We start from the raw sequence: 26318 nt of genomic DNA on the forward strand, positions 1-26318 counted from the left end.
GTAGTTTTTCAAATTCAGCAAAGCTTTTGAAATAGCACAAAGTTACCCTGCCAAAAATCTGCAGTGCGTGCAAAAATTATTTTGAAGATGCTGTTTTCAAAAAGGCTGGGAAGATTTGAAAAGCAAATAAAGCCAGCCTCCCTGTCTCTCCTTCCCCGCTGCCATAAACACTTATTTAAAAAGTACACAGTGCAAAATTAATTTATTTCTGAGGAGGATGAGAATCAGAATAGATTGTTTGGACTGGTTAGAGGTGGCTTGTTTCCATTAAAAAAAGCTACTTCTCCTTAAAAAAAAAAAAAGTTCTCTTACACCCTAGTAAGTAAAACATGGAACCCTGGTGGCACAGTAGTTAAGAGCTCAGCTGCCAACCAAAAGGTCGGCAGTTTGAATCCACCAGCTGCTCCTGGGAAACCGTGTGGGGCAGTTCTGCTCTGTCCTGTAGGGTTACTATGTGTCAAAATTGACTTGGCGCATCGAGTTTGCTTTGGTTTGGAAGTAAAATGTGGCATCTGACTTTTTTTCTTCTTTATTCTTGCTCTTTGATTGCCTTTGCATTTTGGTATACTTTGAAAGGATGTCAATGAATAATGGCATTTCTAACCTCAACTTTTTATACTGTGTAGTTGTTGTTAGCTACCCTCGGGTTGGCCCCTGATTCAAGGTGACTCCATGTGCAACAGAATGAAACGCTGTCCAGTCCTGTGGCATCACCGTGATCGGTTGTAGATCAAGCCATTGTGATCCGTAGGGCTTTCACTGGCTAAGTTTTGGACATGTATAGCCAGGCCTCTCTTCCTAGTCCGTCTTATTCTGTAAACTCCACTGAAACGTGTTCTACATCATAGCAACACCTAAGACTCCACTGACAGACATGTGGTGGCTGTGCGTGAAGCGCGTTGGCTGGGAATTGAACTCTCATCTCCTGCATGGAAGGCAAGAATTTTACCACGGAACCACCAGTGCCCCCATTTCTATGGCATAAACATCCCAAATTAAAATATAAAAGGGAAAGAATTGAAAACGAAGAAACCAGTACATCACATGCTTTAGTTTCACTGGATGGCTTTTAAAACTGAGACATTTCTCAGCCCACCTGGATCAAGGGAGAATGAAGAACACCAAGGACACAAGGCGATTACGAGCCCAAGAGACAGAGAGAGCCATCTGAACCAGCGACTACATCATCCTGAGACCAGAGGAACTAGATGGTGCCCAGCTACAACCGATGACTGCCCTGACAGGGAGCACAACAGAGAACCCCTGAGGGAGCAGGAGAGCAGTGGGATGCAGACCCCAAATTCTCGTAAAAAGACCAGACTTAATGGTCTGACTGAGACTGGAAGGACCCCGGTGGTCATGGCCCCCAGCCTGCAGTTGCCCCAGGACAGGAACCATTCCCGAAGCCAACTCTGCAGGCATGGATTGGACTGGGCAATGGGTTGGAGAGGGGTGCTGGTGAGGAGTGAGCTTCTTGGATCAGATGGACGCTGGAGACTATGTTGGCATCTCCTGCCTGGAGGGGAGATGAGAGGGTGGAGGGGGTTAGAAGCTGGTGAAAAGGACACGAAAAGAGAGAGTGGAGAGAGAGAGCAGGCTGTCTTATTAGGGGGAGAGTAGTTGGGAGTGGGCAGCAAGGTGTATATGGGTTTTTGTGTGAGAGACTGACTTGATTTGTAAACTTTCACTTAAAGTACAATAAAAATTATTTAAAAAAACAGACATTTAAATAAATGTAGTTATATTGGAATTTAATTAAAACAGTGGAGATTTACACAGATATTTTTTTAAAAATTGAGTTGAATATTTGTTTTAAATTTTAAGATTTAAAAAATATATATTGAAAATCTTTATTTTTTTATTGTACTTGAGATGAAAGCTTACAAAACAAAACTAGTTTCTCATTAAACAGTTAGTACACATACTGTTGTATGACATTGGTTAACAACCCCACGACATGTCAACACTCTCCCATCTCAACCTCAGGTTCCCTATTACCAGCATTCCTGTCCATTCCTGCCTTCTAGTCCTTGCCCCTGGGCTGTTGTGCCCCTTTAGCCTTGCTTTGTTTTATGGGCCTATCTAAGCTTTGGCTGAAGGGTGAACTCAGGAGTGGCTTCTGTACAGAGCTAAAAGGGTGTGTGTGGGGGGGCATAGTCTTGGGGTTTCTCTAGTCTCTATCAAGCCAGTAAGTCTGGTCTTTTTTTTGTGAGTTAAAATTTTGTTCTACGTTTTTCTCCAGCTCTGTCTGGGACCCTCTATCGTAATCCCTGTTAGAGCAGTCAGTGGCGGTAGCCGGGTATCATCTAGTTACGCTGGACTCGGCCTGGTGGAGGCCATAGTAGGTGTGGTCCATTAGTCCTTTGGACTAATCTTTCCCTTGTATGTTTTAGTTTTCTTCATTTTTTCTTGCTCCAGAAGGGGTGAGACGAGTGAAGTATCTTAGGTGGCCGCTCACAGGGTTTTAAGACCCCAGACGCTATTCACCAAAGTAGAATGCAGGACATTTTCTTTATAATCTATATTATGCCAGTTGAGCTAGATGTTCCCTCAGACCATGGTTATTTTTTTAAATTGAGGTGAAATTCACATAACATACAACTAATTTTAAAGTGAACACTTTAGTGGCATTTAGTACATTTACAGTGTTGTGCACCAGCCACTCTATTGGGTTGGTTTTTGAGTTTAAAGAATGAAACCTGAGCAGAAGTGGGAACTTTTATTTCACTGCTTAGACTGAAGGCTCACGTAGCAGCAGATTTCCGATGAATTATTTACGATGTTTAGTGAACTCTAAAGCTCTAAAGTGTCCCTTGTGGCTTTTCTTTGTGAGATGGAGAATACACAGTGCAGTGGCTTTGAGTGTGTACCCTGCAGATACACAGCAGTTCTTTAGCGCCAGTATTGCCCTTCGTATACCTAAGTGTCCCTGATAGGCCTAAGGAAAAACCAAATGAGAAGCTAAGAAGGAACAAGAAGGAAGAGAGAAGAGGAGGAAAGAGAAATACCTATGCACAAATGCTAAGTCTGAATTATTTCCTCAGGTGTCACTCGGTTGGGATGCCAACTCACATGGTTTAGTCACTGTGACAAAGAGCACCTGTCAGGCAAACCACTGGATAGTTCTCACCTGCTCTTTAATCTCCCTCTTGATAAATCCCAGGGGTAGGGTGAAAGAGTTTGTGTTTTTACTTGTAAAACAGGCTTCTGATCCTGTTTTATTGTTTCATTTATTAATTCGCCCTTGGTTTTTACTCCATTTAGCCAAAGATTTGAGGTAGTTTATAGTGAGGACGGAAACCCTGGTGGCGTAGTGGTTCAGTGCTACAGCTGCTAACCAAAGGGTCAGCAGTTCGAATCCACCAGGTGCTCCTTGGAAACTCTATGGGGCAGTTCTACTCTGTCCTATAGGGTCGCTATGAGTCGGAATCGACTCAACGGCACTGGGTTTGGTTTTTGGTTTTATAGCGAGGACATATATGCAAAAATCTCTGCTAAAAATGCTAAAATCAGATCAGATAACATACAGGTAGAACAGGGAGAAAATTCAACCTGAAAACCAAAGTAAGATAATAATTTATTTGAATATTAAAATTGAGTACTGTTTGTTTGCACCAGTATACTAAAACTAAATTCCGAACAGAAGCACACTGATTTATCTAGTTCTTATCTGATAAAAAGGAACATAAGAGCTTTTTTAGGAGAGAAAACCTTTTGTAGTTCTCAATCCAAGAAAAATTTGTCACGTGAACTTTAACACAAAGAACACAGCATCACAGATGATGATGAGCCGTGTCTTTAACAAGACGTTTGCAGAAGATGGAAAAAAACATTGTTTATGTGGCTCTTTCTTGTACTGACCCCCAGGAAAAACATTTTTGTGGGAAAGCAAACCAGTGGTATGGTACTTGCTGGTGCTCCAACTATGCAGGGTTAGAGCTTAAAAAAAATGTAGAACGTATGGTTAGTATTAAACTGCCTTTTTCAAGTAAAGTATCTCCACTGTGCTTTGACAGACCTGAATGGCAGTTGTTCAGACTGAATTCTTTGGCTGGTTCTTGGAGTGAATATAATACTGTATTGTTGATTGAATCTGTAGGCCTCAGGCTACAGGGATATTTATGATCAGGACTATAATTTCTCTCAGTCAAACATCTGTCTAACATAGTTGAGTACATTTAGTTTCTTTTTGAGAAAAATTATGATCTCGTACGAGAGAAAAAATATGATCTCATACAATATATGTAGAACTTCTAGGCCTAGAAGTTTTAAGAGAACGTTTGCCATTAATGGCTTCCTAGGGCACCAAGATCCTAGGTTCAATATCAAGGGGAACTTTTGGTTGTTGTTTCTTGAAATTGTCTTTTTTTGATGGATCCTCTTGAAATCCTTTTGTCTTTGAACCAGTACCACATTTTATTCAATAGTAATATGGGAATATGACCAAATTTTCTCAAAATTGTCCAGAACGGCTTCTCCTTTTATAGGAGAACATCCAGTCATTGTTTACCAGAGACTTATTGAGTGCCCTTTACATTTAAGGCACCATGCCAGGCGCTGAGGATATCAGAGTGGACAAGATAGACAGAGCTCCTGCCCTCGTGGGGTTTGGAGAAGGCCGATACTTAGCTAGATTTCAGCTTGGCACGAGGCCTTTCCTGGTTGAGTCCAGGTCTGTTCAAGGGATTGGAGAAGATAGCAAGATGGTGGGGTTTTAATTAACATAAAAGTAATACGTGTTAATTTTAGAAAAGCCAAAAAATGCAGATAAATAAAAATAAAACATCACTTCTAATCCTACCACTTAAAGATAATTGTCATTAACATTTTAGAGTATATATTCCCATACTTCTTTAGATACATGTATGTATTTTTTCCTCCGACGTATCATCTACTTACAGTAAAATGCACGGATCTTAAGTGTATTGATGAGTTTTGACAAATGTATACGTGTAACCTTACCAAGATCAAGATGTAGAACATTCCCTTCACCCCTATAAACCTCACTTATGTCTTTTTCCAATACATTTACTTCCCCCAGAAGCAACCCCTTGTTCTGATTTCCGTTACCATAGTTTGCATGGCCTTTAGCATGTAAATGGGATCATTCAGTATGTATACTTTTGTGTTTGGCCTCTTTTGCATATATGTATTTTTAATTAAAAAAATTTTTAATGGATAGTACACTTCCATGGTTCAGAATTTAAAGGTACAAAGGATATGCAGTGAAGCTTTTCCTTTGCACTGTTGTCCCACCAACCGCCACGCGCTCCTCTCTGGAGGCAACAAGGGTCACCAGTTTCTTGGTGTCCTTCCAGAGACTTGATGAATGTTCAAGCCAATGTGTATATGTATTATCTTTTCTTCCCCCCATCTTTTGCACAAACAGCATGTACATTGTTGGATACTTTTTTTTAATTGTACTTTAGATGAAAGTTTACAGAACAAATTAGTTTCTCGTTAAACAATTAATACACATATTGTTTTGTAACATTGGTTGCCAGCCCCCCAACACATCAATAGTCTCCCCTTCTCAACTTTGAGTTCCCTGTTACCAGCTTTCCTGTCCTTTCCTGCCTTCTTGTCCTTTCCCCAGAGCTGATGTGACCAGTTAGTCTCATTTTGTTTTATGGGCCAATCTGATCTTTGGCTAAAAGGTAAACATCAGGAATGACTTCAGTACTGAGTTAAAAAGGTGTCTGGGAGCCATATGCTTGGGGTTTCTTCAGTCTCTGTCAGACCAGTAAGTCTGGTCTTTTTTTGTGAGTGAGAATTTTGTTCTACATTTTTCTCCAGCTCTGTTCAGGACCACTGTTGTGATCCCTGTCAGAGCAGTTGGTGGTGGTAGCCAAGCACCAGCTAGTTGTTTTGAACTCAGTCTGGTGGAGGTTGTGGTAGTTGTGGTCTGTTAAGTCCTTTGGACTAATCTTTCCCTTGTGTCTTTGATTTTCTTCATTTTCCCTTGCTCCAGATGGGGTAGGACCAGGGGACTATCTTAGATGGTTGCTTATAAGCTTTTAAGACCCCAGATGCTACTCACCAAACTAGGATGTAGAACGTTTTCTTTACAAACTATGTTATGCCAATTGAGCTAGATGCCCCCTGAGACCATGATCCCCAGCCTTCAACTCAGTAATTTGGTCCTTCAGGGAGTTTGACTGTGTCTGTGAAGCTTCTATGACCTTGCCTTGGTTAAGCTGTGCTGACTTCCCCAGTATTGTATGTTGGATACTTTTTTTTTTTTAATTTTTATTGTGCTTTAAGCAAAAGTTTACAATTCAAGTCAGTCTCTCATACAAAAACTTATATACACCTTGCTACATGCTCCCAGTTGCCCTCCCCCTAATGAGACAGCCCACTCCCTCTCTCCACTCTCTCTTTTCGTGTCCGCTCTGCCAGCTTCTAACCGCCTCTACTCTCTCATCTCCCCTCCAGACAGGAGATGCCAATATAGTCTCAAGTGTCCACCTGATTCAAGAAGCTCACTCCTCACCAGCATCCCTCTCCATCCCATTGTCCAGTCCAATCCCTGTCTGAAGAGTTGGCTTCAGGAATGGTTCTGTCCTGGGCCAGCAGACGGTCTGGGGGCCGTGACCATTGGGGTCCTTCTAGTCTCAGTCAGACCATTAAGTCTGGTTGGATACTCTTTTTTAAAACTTAAAATATAATTGTTCCATGTCAGTACCTAAAAAGCTTCTCCCGGTCATATGTATGGCTTATTTATTGCTCATAGTATTGCAGTTTATTTAATCAGTCCCATGATATTGGACATTTAGTGTGTTGCTAATTTATCATTACTCCACACAATACCCCAGTTAAAACCCTGTCCACAGATTATTTCTTATGGTATGTGAATATATCTGGGAATAAATTCCTAGTAGTGTATATACATATTTTTATACAAACAAAAATTAGATTACCCTCCACATACGATTTTAGAACTTGCTTTTGTCTCACAACATATTGTGAACATTTCTGTTTGTCAACAAATTTACTTCTGTGTTTTTAGTGACTCTGTAATAGTACATCCTATGGATAAAATGCAGTTGACAGCAGTTCCCCTTTAACTCGCATTTAAATTGTTTCCTTTTGTTGTTTTGTTTAACACATAAAGATACCACAGTGAATCCGTAGTAAACTCTTCTTTGAAACTTTTGTTGATGTTGTTATAGTTTAACTTTTTAAAAAACTTTTTATTGTGGACAATTTCAAACATACGTCATGGAGTAGAGGATAATATAATGAACCCACCTCATGCGATTTGGCAATTAACATATGGCCAGTCTTGTTCATCTATACTCTTACATTTTTTCTCTTTGCAGAATTATTTTAAAATCAATCCCAGATAGAAGATAATTTTACTCGAAAATACTTCATTTTTTCAGTATATGTTTAAAAAATAAACGGCTGTCTTTTTCTCTTTTTAAAAATATCAACAAAACCATTATCACACCTTGAAAAAGGAATGCCAGTCAGCGTTCAGATTTCCCTGTTTGCCTCATAAATAATTTTCAGTGGTTTTATTGTTTGTTTTTACCTCTTAGTGCCTTTATCTCAGTGCCTCTCTCTTTACCTTTTAGTGCCTAGTGTATATTTCCAAGAAGCAGGGATATTCTCAGGAAATTTTAATATCAGTTCACAATATCAAAATGCAATACTTTATGCAAATTTATTATCTTACAGTTCTGAAGGTCAAAGTCTGAAACATGTCTTACTAGGCTAAAATTAAAGTCTTGGCTGGGAGGCATTCCTTCTGGAGGATCTAAGGGAAATCCATTTCCTTGCCTTTTCTAGCTTCTAGAGGCTGCCTGCACTCCTTGGCTCATGGTCCCTTCCATCTTCCAAGCCAGCAATGACTGGTTGACTCCTTTTTAAAAACATTTTTTTAATAGCAGCTTTTGTTGTTAGGTACTGTTGAGCTGGTTCCAACTCATAGCGACCATGTATACAACAGAATGAAACACTGCCCGGACCTGTGCCAAGCTCATGATTGTTTTTATGCTTGATAAAGCATAAAAGCATTATTGAAGCCACTGTGTCAATCCATCTCATTGAGGGTCTTCCTCTTTTTCGCTGACTGTCTGCTCTACCAAGCATGGTGTCCTTCTCTGGGGACTGGTCCCTCCTGATAACATGTCCAAAGTACTTGAGACGAAGTCTGAGTGCATCCCTGCTTCTAAGGAGCATTCTGGCTGTACTTCCTCCAAGACAGAATTGTTCATTCTTTCGGCAGTCATGATGTTGCTTTTTGGTCCAATTGGAAGATTTTTGTTTTCTTTATGTTGAGGTATATTCCATACTGAAGGCTGTAGTCTTTCATCTTCATCAGTAAGTGCTTCGAGTCCTCTTCACTTTTAGCAAGCAAAGTTGTGTCATCTGCATAACACAGGTTGTTAATGAGTCTTCCTCCAATCCTGATGCTCTGTTCTTCTTCATGTAGTCCAGCTTCTTGAATTACTTGCTCAGCATACAGATTCAATAAGTATGGTGAAAGGATACAACCCTGACACACACCTTTCCTGACTTTAAACCATGCAGTATCCACTTGGTCTATTCAAATGATCGCCTCTTGGTCGGTGTACAGGTTCCTCATGGGCACAATTAAGTGTTCTGAAATTCCCATCCTTCGCAGTGTTATCCATGAGTTGTTAAGATCCATACAGTCAAATGTCATTGCATGGTTAGTAAAACGCTGTTAAACATCGTTCTCTCCTTTCAACCAGGATCCATCTGACATCAGCAAGGATATCTTTCCCTTATTCTACATCCTCTTCTAAATCCAGCTTGAATTTATGGTGGTTCCCTGTCGATGTACAGCTGCAACTGCTTGTGAATGATCTTCAACAAAATTTTACTTGCGTGTGATATTAATGAGATCGTTCAGTAATTTTCACATTCAGATGGATCCCCTTTCTTTGGAATAGGCATAAATATGGCTCTCTTCCAGTTGACCAGATAGCTGTCTTCCAGATTTCTTCCAGCACTGCATCTGTTTGTGGAAACATCTCAATTGGTATTCCGTCAGTTTCTGGAGCCTTGTTTTTTATCAGCGTCTTCAGTGCACTTGGACTTCTTCCTTCAGTATCACTGGTTCTTGATCATATGCTACCTCCTAAAGTGATTGAAAGTCAACCAATTCTTTTTGGTACAGTGACTGTGTGTATTCCTTCCATCTTCTTTTGATGCTTCCTACATCATTCAGTATTTTGCCCATAGAATCCTTTGCTATCGCAATTCGAGGCTTGAATTTTTTCCTCAGTTCTTTCAGCTTGAGAAATGCCGAGGGTATTCTTCCCTTTTGACTTTCTAACTCTAGGTCTTTGCACGTGTCATAATGATACTTTACTTTGTCTTCTTGAGCCACCCTTTGAAATCTTCTGTTCATCTCTTCTATTTCATCATTTCTTCCGTTTGCTTTAGCTACTTGACATTCAAGAGCAAGTTTCAGAGTCTCTTCTGACGTGCATACACTAAAGCATCTTTTACATAATAAGACAATAATAATAATGTTTCGGTGCATGTCTCAAAGTAGCACACATTTGTTATTATGAACCAGTGTCTACCTCAAATTTTTAATATAATGGGCTTTACGGGAGTTGGTTTTTAATTACAGGTTGTATTTAAGTTGGATGTTCGTAACCTGGGGATTGCCTGTAAAAGGAATCATATAATATGTGATCCTTTGTGATTATTTTCTTTGACTTAGCATCATGTTCTCAAGGTGCCGTAGCATGTGTCAGCACGTCATGTCTTCTTGTTGCTAAGTAATATTCCACTGTATAGCTGTATCAGTGCAATGCTTTGATCTAATCTATAGTCCATATTCCAGTGTAGTCAGCTGTCTCAATGTCGTTTATGCATTTTCATAATTCTGTTTCTACCATTGATTTGTTGAATCAGAATCCAAATTAGGTCTACACATTGGATTTTTTTATGCATTTCTTAAATCTCTTTCAATCTTTAATAAATCCTCCCTCTTTTCTTCTTTTTTTTCCCCATTACCGTTTATTTGTTGAAGAAATCAGGTCATTTGTCACATAGGATTTCCTACGCTCAGAATTTGTCTGATTGTCTTGTATTAGGCCTAGAAGCCCAGCCTGATTCAAGTTCAGTTTGTAGACGAGACCACTTCTGGTTGTTTCTCATTGTAATCTTAGGCTTGATCGGTGGGTTCAGGCGTGGCCGACGTGATCCGTCATTTATAAATCTTCCCTTTATAGAGGTGCCTTTATATTTTCCCGTAGCCATTTGCCTAAGTTTTAGCAGTCACTGGTGATCATTGCCTAGATCCATTATTTTATTAGTCTTTGAAAAATGGTGATATTCTGATTTTATCATTCCTTCTGCATTTATAGGAGCCCTAGTGACACACTGGTAAAGAGCTCAGCTGCTAATCAACAGGTCAGCCGTTTGAATTCACCAGCTGCTCCTTGGAAACCCTATGAGGCAGTTCTACTCTGTCCTATAGGATCACTATGAGTCGGAATTGACTTGATGGCAGTGGGTTTGGTTTTTGGTTTTGCATTTATTAGCTGGAATTCTGTAAAGAAGCAATTTCTTCCATCAGCTATTTGGTTATGTAGGTGAATTCTTAGTTGTTGCCTTAGCATAGCTCCCAGAAATGGAGCTCCTTGGGCAAGAGGTTTCTATTCTTGAAGGCTCTTAATAAATATTGCCAAATTACTCTTAAAGTTATGATACCAGTTTTACACCTCTACCATTGGTATATGAGTGAAATGCTGTTGGCAGCTTTCAGAAATAATGGACTAAGACTTGAGACAGGAGCCAACACAGTAAATGTCTTTGTCAATCAAAACTATCTCCCTTTGACTTTTTCTATTAGAAAGTGATCATGAACCAGTATTGGGATAAATACAGTGTGACTTTGGAAATACTTTCCTGTGTTTTCTAGGTTTTTGGCATTGAACCTATTAATTTTGAAATTAGAAGGATAATTAGAATGTTATTTTTTAAAAACTTCAGTTTTATAGTAGTTTACTGTGTATTTTAACCATGTTTCAGAATATAATAGCCCTCTTAGCTTAAACAATTATAAAAACCTAATTTCTTTCCTTTGCAGGGACATTTGTGGAGGCCAACCCCTGGAAGCAGAGATGGCAGGGATAGAATACATGAATGATGATCCTGGCATGGTTGATGTTCTGTACGCCAAAGTCCATATGAAAGATGGCTCCAACAGGTGTGTTTCTGGAATGCTTCTTTATTTTGATTGAGAGGTGCCCAAAAGCATCCCTGGGTGTTCAATTAGTTTCGATTCCTTTTCTTTGGGATCTTATTATTAGAAAGAGTGTGTCAATTTTTCTTCTTCTTTTTAATAGGAAGCCAGTATCTTGAAAGAGGAATTGGTTGTAGGAAAAAGTGTCAGACCTTTAGTCTGATAACTGCTGAACTGTTTGGATGGTGGGTATCTTAGGCTGGGTTCGCTAGAGAAGCAAAATCAGTAAAGCCTATAGAGAGAAAGAGAGAGAGATTTATATCAAGGAAATGGCTCACGTGTTTTTTTAGAGGCTGTGACGGCTGTGGGCAGGAAAGAGAATTCTGCTGATTCACGTAGCCACAGGGGCTGGTGAACCTAAGATCAGCAAGCCGGAAAGCAGTGCTGATAGTGACTTCTCCTGATTTGCGTAGCAGCAGGGGCTAATGAACCCAAGATCAGCAGGCTAGAGAGCAGTAGTAGGCTGTGAAGACTGATGAATCTCAAGATCTGGTCCCAAGAACCAGAGGTCGGACGAACAGGAGCCAGCAGCAGGATCTAGAACAAGCAAAAGCCCCAGCAAGGCGAGCAGGAAGGGACTAGGTGGTGAAGGCCACATAGATGAAGCCCGAGGGGGCAATGAGCTGCCACAGGCCCCGCCCCCACTGGTACCACTCAGCAGATCCCAACATGGGGGCCGTCATGTATTGAATTTCAACAAGGAAGTGATCAGATTATTAAAAAAAAAAACAAAAAAACCCTTTGCCGTCGGATGGATTCCAACTCATAGGGACCCTATAGGACTGAGTAGAACTGCCCCATACAGTTTCCAAGGAGCGCCTGGTGGATTCGAACTGCCAACTTTATACAACTGCCAAAACACTGAGAATCATGGCCCAGCCAAGTTGACACACAATCGTAGCCATCACAGAGGGTGTTGGTAGTAACGATCTAGTTTTCATAGAAATCAGTGCTTCCTTCATGTTTTTGAGGTTAACAGGAGGCAGGCAGGGTGACAGTTTAGTACTTTCAAAAGTAATGTAATGTAGATCTAGTGAATACCAGGACAAAATGGGGATAGCTGCACCAACTTCGTAAGATTATGAGGATTGAATTAATCTATGTGAAATGTTTAAAACAATGTTTGACACATACTAACATCATTAAAATATACATCAAAAAATGTTCGCTATTTTGTTGTTGTTGTTGTTACTGCCACCCCTAGATCCATTCTAGGCATTGACATTTTGCAACCCAAGCTATTTCTGAGACTAGCCTAGTCATCCAGAGCCGTTTCTACTGTTAACACCATTTTTTAGTTGACTCAGGCCTTTGGTGAGCAGAGGAGCCTACTTTGATTTGGGCGATTTTGTGTGGTCTTTTCATTTGGGACAGGACAGAACAGGGCTCACACTGAAGCAGAAACCTGGTAGAGAAAATTTGAGTCTCTAGGCAGACCCCCAAATTAATTCATTCGCTTTCCTAGCGGATCTCTTACTGGGTTTCTCTTATCTCAGTTGGAATTGAATGTTTCTTATCTTAATTCAGCGGGTAGTGAATTTTGAGAGGGAGGGAGGAAAACACTGGCATAAAATTAGTGTTTTGTGTTCTGGACCAGATTTTTTTCCCCTGGAAACCTAGCATGTGCCTAAAAAGCATATTCATGATCCTGCCATAAAAACCAGGGGCTCATTGTTCTTCACTGTCTCAAAATATTTCTACTAGGTTAGGATTTTTTTTTCATTGTACTTTAGGTAAAGATTTACAGAACAAACTAGTTTCTCATGAAACAGTACACACATTGTTGTATGACATTGGTTAACAACCCCACGACATGTCAGCACTCTCCCTTCTCAACCCTGGGTTCCCTATTACCAGCTTTCCTGTTCCCTCCTGCCTTCCAGTCCCTGCCGCAGAGCTGGTGCGCCTCTTTAGTCTTGTTTTGTTTTATGGGCCTGTTCAATCTTTGGCTGAAGGGTGAACCTCAGGAGTGACCTTATTACTCTCAGGATTTCTGCAGTCTCTGTCAGGCCAGCAAGTCTGGTCTTTCTTTTTAAGTTAGAATTTTGTTCTACATTTTTTCCAGCTCTGTCTGGGACCCTCTATTGTGATCCCTGTCAGAGCAGTCAGTGGTGGTAGCTGGGCACCATCTAGTATTACTGGACTCATTTTGGTGGAGGCCATGGCAGATGTGGTCCATTAGTCCTGTGGACTAATCTTTCCCTTGTATCTTTAGTTTTCTTCATTCTTCCTTGCTTCCAAAGGGGTGAGACCAGTGGAGTATCCTAGGTGGCCACTCACAGGCTTTTAAGACCCCAAGACGCTACTTATCTACTGGTTAGAATTTGAAATCTAATATGGATCATTTACTTTGTTTTCTAAGTCATAACTATCCAGATGCTTTCACTGTGTTCTAGAACTGCTGTGTATGGGGTAGATTACTTGTCAACTTCATGAACAGAAACCAGGAATGATACTAAGATAGCAGTTCTCAAACGTTTTTGGTCTTATAATTCCTTTACATTCTTAAACAAAAGAGCTTTTGTTTAGATGGGTTATATTTATCAATATTTACCTTGTTGGAAATTAAAACCGAGAAATTTAAAAGAATTAATTCATTAAAAGAAATAGTAATAAACACATTCCTTGTTTACATAAACAGCATCTTTTTAATGAAAATAACTTTGTTTCCCAAATCAAAAAAGAATTAAGTGAGCAGAAAGGCATCGTTTTATATTTTTGTAAATCTCTTTAATGGCTGACATAACAGAAGGTGGAGGATTCTCATATCAGATTCTCCATTCAGTCCATCTTGATATGTTGTTTTATTCAAGTTTATAAGAAGGTGTGACCTCATACAGATATGTAGTTAGAAGAGAGTATTTTAACGAACTTCTCAGATAATTGTGGCTATTCTTTGATACTATACTAAAACTTGAAAAGTCATAGTTTCTTAAAGGTCGGCTGCAATGTGGAATCTGAAACCGTATCAGTGACCGTTTCGTTCTCTGTTACTCTAAAACCCATTGGCCTAGCTTGCATTTTGACTGCATCTTTTACCCACGCATGATTTTGTAACATTGGTCAATTGGAAAATATTAGCTCAGTGAGTTACGCAGATCTTTCAAATGTTGACACATTTCATTGTGCAATATAAAAATTAATGTATTGTGAGTGAAACCTGTGAGAGCCAGAACTCGACAGGACTGCCTTGTTTTTCTGGGTCTTGGCAAGCTTTCCACCTCTGACACAGTGCAGTCTTAACCACTTTTCTATCCCTCATTTTAGTGGACAATATTTGTGTTGTCCTTCTCTAACAGGTTACTGCCTCACACAGGTTCTGGCTTTTGCGGGTTTTACCATTATCGCCACCAGTCTCATCAGAAAACCTTTAAGTATTGGGAAGCTGTTAAGCTCATCATGGCAGATACAAGTTTTCAAAAATTCTAATTTTTGCTTAAAAGCTTGGATTTTATTATTGGCAAAAAATGCTGACAGTCATTTTCCTTGAAGTTCTTTTTTGAGAAAATGTCTGCCAAATACCCAAATCTAAATAACCATAATTTGTCTGTCAGGCATTCTTTTAAGTAAAAATGATGTTCCAAGAACAAAGAGGCTAGTTCAGTTTACAAGTCAATTTCACAAATGCTTTTCCTTTAGACAGCCATCTACTTAAGTGTACGGTTTAACAACTATATATATTATATATATAATATTGTATATACATATATAATTTCATCACACAAAGCATTAAAAAGACGTATGTATACTCGGGGTGAGATTTAATAAGATTTGCAATTTTTACTGTTTCATCAAGGATAAATGAAAGTGGCTTTTTTTTTTTAAACTGTGAATGTGTAGTGAAGAATATAGTATTACCAGTACAGTTTGATGCCATTGCTTTTGTACCATGTTGGAAAGGCAAATAATGTCATATAATTATTATAAAACAGTTTTAACCTTGCGGACCCCCTAAAAGAGTCTTGGGGACCTCCGGAGGTCCAGAGGTCACAGTATGAGAACTGCTAATCTAGTTAAGGTTTTACTTTTAACATTTAAGATTATAGTTTCCAGGGAACTTACAACTTACTTTTGCTTAGCACTTATTCTTGCCTGGCATCATGCTTAGTATGTATAGCTTACAGTTAATCTTCACAGCATTTGTATAAGATAGGTACTATTATTACGCCCATTTTATAGTTTAGGGAGGTACAGAGAGCTAAGTAGCTTGGCTCAGGAACACTTAGACAACAGAGCCCTGCCCTGCCTATGCCGCGATGAAGGCTTTCAGTGTGTATATGCTAGGTTGAGTATGATAGACTGTGCTCCCATCTTAGTCTTAGAGTAAAATGGAAAATCTGGACCCACTTTTTTGTGTGTGGTAAAATTCACATAACATAAAAGGCACCATTTTCACCATTTACCAGTGTTTTTTAGTGGCATTTAGAACATTCACAGTGTTGTGTAACCATCACCACTGTCTAGTTCCAGAACTTTTTATCACTCCAAAAGGTAACTCCGTACCTATTAAGCACCCACTCCCCATTCTACCTTTCCTCCCAACCATGGGAACTGCTAATCTGCTTTCTGTCTGGGGATTTGCCTGTTCTGCATATTTCATATAAATGGAATCATACTATATGTGTGGTCTTTTGTATCTGGCTTCTTTCACTCAGCATAGTGTTTTCAAAGTTCATCCATGGCATAGCATGTATTAGAACTTCACTTCTCTTTATGGCTGAGTAATACTCCATTGTATGTATATACTGCGTTTTGTTTATCCATTTGTTTTTTGATGATGACCCACTTTCACAATGTCTTAATGTCATAGTTTTCTATTCCCTTGAAATAGAGCTTATGCTTTTATAGGGCATCATGGCCACTCAGCCTGCCCTCTGTTAATTTGTTTCAGTATCCTCTGTGATGGGACTTATTTAATTGTTGTCAGTACTTGTTTAAACCTTACTATTGTAAAACTAAAATCTATGATAGCCTGTAAACATGGAATTAACATGAAACCCTATGGAAAATTTACATGGGGTTAGAATGTTTCAGCAAACAAAAAAGGGAACTTTTCCTGATCTAAGTCTTCAGGTCTCTTTTAGCATTTCTGTGGCATGGACTGCACAGTTTTGAATTTCTCTGTTTTTAAGGCTCCAGAGGGAAAAAGAGTGCTCCCTGGGAAAGGGTAATTAGCTTGAGTGTTTCTGATGGATATGTTTACCTTTTGCTTCAATGGTTAGACCCTCAGTTCTATAGAAGGTTTTCAGGTTTAGAGAATAATAGACCTTTGTGATGGGAAGAAGATAAGGGCTGTAGAAGCTCAATGTCTTTTGAAGACAGTGCACAGACATAATTTGTACCCGCACTAATGGAAGGGTAAGTGCTCAGAAGGTGAATACACCCTTTATTTTCCCACACATCCAACCCTTACACTGTATACTTCCTGTTGTCAAAGCTTTGTAAGTTAAAAGGTCTTGTGAAATGTCCACTGAATACATTAGTGTGCATCAACCAAGAACATTTTGGAGTAATTCCCATCCCTCTTAACTGCTCTGTTTTTCCCTTTTCAATTGCCCATTCCTCTTTCACAAGAAGAGACATGTTTGTGTTATTTCAGAAACGTTTGTAAGTTCCACTCCCCAAATCTACAGCGTCAAAGGGACTTGTTCACCTCTTATGTAATTCAGTTTTAAAACTGTTTGAATGCTTCCTGTGTGCTAGGTATTTTGCAAGGCTGTGCAAATGATACAGAGTTGAGTAAGACATGGCCCTGTTTTTAAAGACCATTCATCTTTGTGTTTCTTTATGTGAAGAGACACTGCTCAATACAAGAGGCAATGGGGAGAAGCCACATGGTAATAAAAATACAAACATTCAGCTTTCTTCGTGTGATTTTATTTTAAATGAAAGATTCCCTAAAATGATTGAATGTGAAGTGCCTGACCTTTAGAAGCATGGCACCACTTAGGTCAGATAATTTCCTTGGAAACAGAGACTGGGACAGTGTAGCTACACTTGTTGATGCATCCCTGGGCTTGGTGAAGCATGATTGGGTAAGGAATTTGTGGCAATGTTTTACTCAGTACATAGTAGTCAGCTCTTATTGAGGTGTATGTGTTGAACGTAGTAGCTATTCTCTATTCATAGGGTTTTAAAAAAGTGAAAGGTCTAAAACTATCAACAAACAATGTAAATCAGGACTAAGGGGGAATTCTGGAGTTGAAGTGTTCTAGGGCCTTTTTATTTTTTTTGAGGGAGAGAGTGTTAAGATATTATTTAAGGCAGGTGGGGCCAAGATGGTAGAATAGACAGACGCTTCCAGTGAGCCCTCTTACAACAAAGACCCAAAAAACCAAGTGAAATGAATATATTTATGACAAGCTAGGAGCCCTGAACAGGGCAATATTAGAAAATGAACTGAGGGGCATGGGGAGGAAGAGACGGTTCAGAAGTGGAGAGGAGTTACCGGACCTGAATCTCCGGAAGCCCTCAGGTACCATTCCCGGGAGCAGCTACAGCAGGCTGGTACTAGTATTCAGCCACAGTTTCCTCAGGGAGAAGCAGCCAGCCACACAGCCTACTAAAACCTCCGGAACCAGAGAAGAACGGTGCTCTCGGCAAAAGCTAAGTACTTGTGTATATTTTACTGCGCCCCTCATCCCAAAGCCGACTTCAGCAGCTGTTCATTTTCCTGGGCCTGAGATAGGCCCTGTTGAACGCCTACAGCCATCCTCCAGGCTCTGGAGAAGGAATAAATTGCCAATTGGGGTAAAAGATAATTTGTCAGCTCCACTAATGCGGGAGCTCAGGACAGAAGCGGCTCCTGTCCAGGCATAAACAGTCCGTGGACTTTGAGTGGTTTTCCCCTCTGCATGGACCTGCGTGGGCCTATTTCAGGAGAATAGGCCCTTGTTGGCAGACTACAACTATTTCAGCTGTGCGGTGGAGAGGTGGGTGTTTGATGTTTGACACCACTTTGCCTATTAAACAGGGTCCTCTCCTACCCACATGAGGGGCCTAAGGACTGGTAGCTTCACTCAGGTCACCCAGCCACCTGCGACAGGGGTCCAAGGATAACTGGTACCTCCCAGTCCTTACAGCCAAAAAACACTGGGTGCCCATGGTCCGTCTGCAGAACCCACCCACCTGTGCACTCTAGGGAACAAGGACAAGCTTTCCTCAGAGACACTTTGGGGATGATTCTCAGCCTCCTGCCTTGTTCAGAGTGTGACCCCCTGCTGCAGTAAGGCACTGGTACCTACACCAGTCACCCCTGCCCCTCTTAAGACTGTAGGACAGAGCCTGTACCACACACTTGATGATCAGCTACCTGGGCACCTAAGCTGAATCCATATAAGAAAAGTGAATAGACTCCTAAACTAATACACTTTATAACAGCTCTAGCCACCTGGGGACAGGACATCAGAGCTCCAAAGGCGAAAATAATCAAGCTAGCTCACTCATGCAACCCATTTGGGTGTATCAAAACAAAACAAAGAAGCTACAAAACAATAAACGAACATAAAATAAACTAATACAATAACTTATAGATGGCTCAAAGACAACAATCAATGTCAAGTCACATAAAGAACCATGATTGCCTCAACAAACTCTTAAAACAAAAAATCAAGGGATCTTCTAGATGAAAGTGCATTCCTGGAATTACCGGAGGCAGAATACAAAAGATTAATACACAGAACTCTTCAAGACACGAGGAAGGAAATCAGGCCATACGCAGAACAAGCCAAGGAACACACAGATAAAGCAGTTGAAGAAATTAAAAAGGTTATTCAGGAACATAATGAAAAATTTAACAAGCTGGAAAAATCCATAGACGGCAATCAGAAATTCAGAACATTAACAATAAAATTACAGAATTAGACAGCTCAGTAGAAAGTCAGAGGAGTAGAATTGAGTGAGTAGAAGGCAGAATTTGTGAACTTGAAGATAAAGCACTTGGCACCAATATATTTGAAGAAAAATCAGATAAAAGAATTTTAAAAAATGAAGAAAGCTTAAGAATCATGTGGAACTGTATCAAGAGAAATAATCTACAAGTGACTGGCATTCCAGAACAAAGAGGGATAACAGAACATACAGAGAGAATTGTTGAAGATTTGTTGGCAGAAAAGTTCTCTGATATTGTGAAAGGTGAGAAGATATCTATCCAAGATGCTCATCGAACTCCACATAAGGTAGATTTTAAAAGAAAGTCACCAAGACATATTATAATCAAACTTGCCAAAACCGAAGATAGAGAATTTAAAGAGCAGCTAGGGATGAACGAAAAGTCACCTACAAAGGAGAGTCAATAAGAATACGCTCAGACTACTCAGCAGAAATCATGCAGGCAAGAAGTCAATGGGATGACTTATATAAAAAATTGAAGGAAAAAATTGCCAGCCAGGAATCATCCAGCAAAACTGTCTCTCAAATCTGAAGGTGAAATTAGGACATTTCCAGATGAACAGAAGTTTAGGGAATTTGTAAAAACCAAACCAAAACTACAAGAAATCCTAAAGTGAGTCCTTTGGTTAGAAAATCAATAATACCAGGTATCAACCCAAGAGTAGAACACTGGACAGAGCAATCAGATGTCAACCCAGATAGGGAGATCAGAAAAATAAATCAAGATTAAAAAGAACTCTCAAAACAGGGAGACAGCAATGTTATTATTTAAAAGGAGACAACATTAAAACAATAAAGAGGGACTAAGAAATGTAGTCCTACATCTCTCATATGGAGAGGAAGACAAGGTGGTACAAAGAAATAAAAATTAGGTTTAAATTTAGAAAAATAGGGATAAATAATAAGGTAACCACAAAGGAGATAAGCTGTCCTACACCTCAAAATAAAATAGAAGAACAAAATAGAGACTCAACAGAAACAAAATCAACAACAATGAATATAAGGAAAAGACAATTATAAAGATAACCTACTCAGCACAAAACATTAAGTGGGAAAAAGAAACTGTCAACAGCACACACAAAAAAGACACCAAAATGATAGCACTAAATTCATACCTATCCATAATTACACTGAATGTAACTGGACTAAGTACACCAATAAAGAGACAGAGAGTGGCAGAATGGATTAAAACACAAGATCTGTCTGTATGCTGCCTACAAGAGACACACCTTAGACTTAGAGACACAAACTAAAACTCAAAGGTTGGAAAAAAATATATCAAGCAAACAACAATCAAAAAAGAGCAGGAGTGGCAATACTAATTTCTGACAAAATAGACTTTAAAGTGAAATCCATCATAAAGGATACAGAAGGACACTATGTAATGATTGAAGGGACAATACACCGGGAGGATATAACCATATTAAATATATCTGCACCCCATGACAGGGCTGCAAGATACATAAAACAAACTGTATCAGCATTGCAAAGTGCGATAGACAGCTCCACAGCAATAGTAGGAGACTTTAACACACCGCTTTCGGTGAAGGACAGAACATCGAGAAAGAAGCTCAGAAAAGACATGGAAGATCTAAATGCCACAGTCAACCAAATTGACCTCACAGACATATACAGAACAATCCACCCAACAGCAACCAAGTATACTTTCTTTTCTAGTGCACATGGAACATTCTCTAGAATAGACCACATATTAGGTCATAAAGCAAGCCTTAGCAGAATCCAAGACACTGAAATATTACAAAGCATCTTCTCGGACCATAAGGCCATAAAAGTGGAAATCAATAACAGAAAAAGCGGGGAAAAGAAATCAAACACTTGGAAACTGAACAATACCCTGCTCAAAAAAGTCTGGATTATAGAAGACATTAAGGATGGAATAAAGAAATTCAGAGAATCCAATGAGAATGAAAACACTTCCTATCAGAACCTTTGGGGTACAGCGAAAGCAGTGCTCAGAGGTCAATTTATATCAATAAATGCACACATACAAAAAGAAGAAAGGGCCAAAATCAAAGGATTATCCCTACAACTTTAACAAATAGAAAGAGAGCAACAAAAGAAACCCTCAGGCACCAGAAGAAAGGAAATAATAAAAATGAGAGCAGTACTAAATGAAATAGAAAACAGAAATATAATTGAAAAAATTGATAAACCACTGGCCAAACTGACAAAAGAAAAGCAGGAGGGGAAGCAAATAACCCGAATAAGAAATGAGATGGACAACATTACAACACACCCAACTGAAATTAAAAGAATCATATCAGATTACTATGAAAAATCATACTCTAATAAATTTGAAAACCTAGAAGAAATGGACGAATTCCAAGAAACACACTACCTACCAAAGCTAACAGAAACAGAAGTAGAAGAACTAAGTAGACCCATAACAGAAGAAGAGATTGAAAAGGTCATCAAAAAAACTCCCCCCCAAAAAAAGCCCTGGCCCGGATTGCTTCACTGCAGAGTTCTACCAAACTTTCAGAGAAGAGTTAGCACTAATAACTGCTAAAGGCATTTCACGCATAGAAAAAGGACAGAATACTCCCAGACTCATTCTGTGAAGCCAACATATCCCTGATGCCAAAACCACATAAAGACACCACAAAAAAAGAAAATTACAGACCTATATCTCTCGTGAATGTAGATGCGAAAACCCTCAACAAAATTCTAGCCAATGGATTTCAACAACATATCAAAAAAATAATTCACCATGACCAACTGGGATTCATACCAGGTATGAAGGAATGGTTCAACATGAGAAAAACAATTCATATAATCTATCATATAAATAAAACAAAAGACAAGAATCACATGATTTTATCAATTGATGCAGAAAAGGCATTTGACAGAGTTCAACACCCATTCATGATAAAAAAAAACTCCTCAGCAAAATAGGAATAGAAGGAAAACTCCTCAACATAATAAAGGGCCTTTATACAAAGCCAGTAGCCAGCATCATCCTAAATGGAGAGAGCCTGAAAGCATTCCCACTGAGATTGGGAACCAGACAAGGATGCCCTTTATCACCACTCTTATTCAACATTGTGCTGGAGGTCCTAGCCAGAGCAATTAGGCTAGATAAAGAAATAAAGGGCATCCAGATTGCAAGGAAGAAATAAAAATATCTCTGTCTGCAGATGACATGATCTTATACCCAGAAAACCCTAAGGAATCTTCAAGAAAACTACTGAAACTAATAGAAGAGTTCATCAGAGTATCAGGATACAACATAAACATATAAAAATCAGTTGGATTCCTCTACACCAACAAAAAGAACATTGAGAGGAAATCACCAAATCAATACCATTTACAGTAGCCCCCACGAAGATAAAATACTTAGGAATAAATCTTACCAGAGATTTAAAAGATCTATACAAAAAAAAAAAAAAAACTACAGAACACTTCTGCAAGAAACCAAAAGTGGGAAGTGCATAAGTGGAAAAACATACCTTGCTCATGGATAAGAAGACTCAACATTGTAAAAATGTCTGTTCTGCCAAAAGTGATCTATAGACACAATGCAATTCTGATTCAAATTCCAACAACATTTTTTAACGCGTTGGAGAAACAAATCACCAACTTCATATGGAAGTGAAAGAGGCCCCGGATAGGTAAAGCATTACTGAAAAAGACGAACAAAGTGGGAGGCCTCAGTCTACCTGATTTTAGAACCTGTTATACCACCACAGTAGTCAAAACAGCCTGGTACTGGTACAACAATAGATATATAGACCAATGGAACAGAATTGAGAATCCAGACATAAATCCATCCACATATTAGCAGTTGATATTTGACAGAGGCCCCAAGTCAGTCAAATGGGAAAAGACAGTCCTTTTAACAATTGGTGCTGGCATACCTGGATATCCATCTGCAAAAAAACGAAACAAGACCCATATCTCACACCATGCACAAAAACGAACTCAAAATGGATCAAAGACCTAAATTTAAAATTTAAAACGATAAAGATCATGGAAGAAAAAATAGGGACAACGTGAGGAGCCTGGCATAAACAGTATACAAAACATTATTAACAATGCAGAAGAGAAACTAGATAACTGGGAGCTCCTAAAAATCAAACACTTACGCTCATCCAAAGACTTCATCAAAAGATTCCCTACAGACTGGGAAAAAGTTTTTAGCTGTGACATTTCCAATCAGCACCTGATCTCTAAAATCTACATGATACTGCAAAAACTCAACTACAAAAAGATGACCCAATTTAAAAAATGGGCAAAAGATATGAACAGACATTTCACTAAAGAAGACATTCAGGCAGCTAACAGTAGATGAGGAAATGCTCATGATCATTAGTCATTAGAGAAATGGAAATCAAAACTACAATGAGATTCCATCTCGTTCCAACAAGGCTGGCATTAATCCAAAAAACACAAAATAATAAATGTTGGAGAGGTTGTGGAGAGACTGGAACACTTACACACTGCTGGTGGGAATGTAAAATGGTACAACCACTTTGGAAATGAGTTTGGTGCTTCCTTAAAAAGCTAGAAATAGAATTACCATAGGATCCAGCAATCCCACTCCTTGCAATGTATCCTAGAGAAATAGGAGTCTTTACACAAACAGATACATGCACACCCATGTTCATTGCAGCACTCTTTAGCAACAAAGGTGGAAACAACCAAGGTGCCTATCAACGGATGAAAGGATAAATAAATTATGGTATATTCACACAGTGGAATACTAAGCATCGTTAAAGAACAGTGATGAACCTGTGAAACATTTCATAACATGGAGGAATCTGGAAGGCGTTATGCTGAGTGAAATTACTTGCAAAAGGACAAATATTGTATAAGACTACTATTATAAGAACTTGAGAAATAGTTTAAACAGAGAAGAAAATATTTTTTGATGGTGACGAGAAGGGAGAGGGAGGGAGGGAGAGGGGCTTTTCACTAATTAAAAAAAAAATTAGTTAGTAGATAAGAACTACTTTAGATGTAGGGAAAGACTGACTTGATTTGTAAACTTTCACTTAAAGCACAATAAAAATTTTTTTTTTAATTTCAAAGATGATATTATTTAATGTTAGACTTAGCTAAGCAAAATGCTCATAGTAAAAATTTAAGGGTAAGTATAAAAATAGTAATTAAAAAAAAACCCACTGTTACCAAGTCGATTCCAACTCATAGCAACCCTGTAGGACAAAGTAGAACTTCCACATACGGTAGTTGAGAAATGGGATGTATAAATTCCAAACAAGTAGAAGGAAAAGAGGAAAAAAGGAACAAACTTAAATTCAGTCCAGAAAGGGGAGGGGGACTACACACACAGAAAAAATGGGAGGAATAGAAATAAAAAGTAAGATAGAAAGGTCCAGATGTATAAGTATAATATATGTTAATGGAATAAACTCAACAGTTAAGAGATTGTAAGATTAGATAGAAATAAAATTAAGCCATGTGCCCTTTACAAGAGACACATCTACAGCATAAGATTGAAATAATAGAGAGGAAAATGATATAGTAGGCAGATACCCAAAGAAAGTTGTCATAGCAGAATTATTATCGGATACAATAGGCTTAAAGAAAAAATGTATTATTAGCAATAGAGGAGGTTATTATATAATGATAAAAGGTTCCATTTGCTGGGAAGATATACCACTCATAAATTTGCATAAACATAGTAGATTAATCAAAATTTGTATGATTAATTTTTTATTAGGGAGAAATTGAGAAGTCCATTATCATAGGAGGAGACTGCAACATGTCTTAATTATTGATAGGTAAAGTAGATAAAATTCAGTAAAGACATAGAGGATTTTAACAATTAATAAGCTTAATCTAATAGCCATTTATGGAATTATATACCCAGCAATTAGAAAATTCATATCCTTTTCAAGCCCATGGAACAGTTAAAAAAGTTGACCACATCCTAGATCATAAAAAAAAAAAAAAGATCATAAGTAAGGTTTAATAAATTTCAATGAGATGGTACTTCATAGACCGCTTTTCCTTTACCATGATGCAGCAAAATGAGAGGTCTGTCAGAAAAAGATTATTTTTTTTCAAATCCCTGTGTATTTGGACATTAAGAAAACACTTCTAAATAACCCATGTGTCAAAGAAGAAATCATAATGAGGATTTATAACATTTAGAACTGAGTAATAGTGAAAATACTGTAATTCAAAATTTGAGGTATGGTGAAAGTGATATCTAAAGGGAAATTTATAGCCTTAAATGGTTATGTTAGAAAAGAAAATTAGGTAAGTATCTAACTGAAGAAATTAGAAAAAAAGCAACAGAATAAACCCCCAAAAAGTAGAAGGAAGATTATAAAGGTAAGGGCATAAATTAATAAAATAGAAAACAAATACGCAATTAGAACCAATATAGCCAAAGTTTGGTTATTTTGAAAAGATTAATAAAAAATAAAAACTTCTGGCAAAACTGATCAAGGAAAAAGAGAGAGAAAGGTCTAACTAAACAATATCAGGAATGAAAAAAATTTTAGTAAGTAATTTTAAAAATAAGAGAATATTATGAACAACTCCATGCCAAGAAATTTGAAAGCTTAAGACAAAATGAGGAGAATTCCCAGAAAAGTAACTTATCAAAAAGACTCAAGAAGAATAGAAAGCCTAATAGTCCTATAAATATTAAAGAAATTTGACATTTCCTACAAAAAACAAAACCAAAAAACACAACAATCGCTGGGCTTAGATGGTTTTACAAATGAATAATATTGAATTTTCAAGGTACAGGTTGTTCCAATCTTATACAAAATCTTCCAGGGCATAGAAAAATTCCAGCCTCTTTTCAGCTTATTCTTGAGTCTATTATAACCTTGATACCTAAATTAAATACAGTATAAGACAGGAAAATTATAGGTCAACCTCACTTATAAACAGACATAAAAATCCTAAACAAAATATTGACCAACTGAATACAGTAGTATATAAAAAAGAAAACACCCATGATCAGTTTGGGTTTATATCATCTTGGGTCATTTCACATTAGAAAATCTATAAATTAACCACATTAAAGATTGAAGCAGAAAGGCATGTAATATCTCAATGTATGCAGAAAAGAATTTTATAAAACTTAACATGTACTCATAATTAAAAAAACAGCTCTGAGCAGACAAGGGATGGGGGCATTTCTTCATTCTGATGAAGGATATATTCACAAATGTCTTCAGAAAAATACCAC

General features: G+C 38.4%; 1 protein-coding gene across 12 annotated transcripts in view; it reads left to right on the forward strand.

The window, feature by feature from the left end:
* ASCC1 (activating signal cointegrator 1 complex subunit 1) overlaps nt 1-26318 on the forward strand; it is a 149242-nt gene that overhangs the window by 63854 nt on the left and 59070 nt on the right. For all 12 annotated transcript variants that reach the window (XR_007513401.1, XR_007513402.1, XM_049854823.1 and 9 more), the window contains one exon: nt 11081-11200. Coding sequence is in view for 10 of the 12 variants with exons in the window: in XM_049854823.1 (XP_049710780.1) it covers nt 11081-11200 (120 nt within the window). In the remaining 2 variants the exon portion in view is untranslated. The remainder of the gene's footprint in view (nt 1-11080; nt 11201-26318) is intronic.

The sequence above is a fragment of the Elephas maximus genome, chromosome 16, assembly GCF_024166365.1.
Source record: "Elephas maximus indicus isolate mEleMax1 chromosome 16, mEleMax1 primary haplotype, whole genome shotgun sequence".
In the NCBI taxonomy this organism is placed as follows: Eukaryota; Metazoa; Chordata; class Mammalia; order Proboscidea; family Elephantidae; genus Elephas; species Elephas maximus.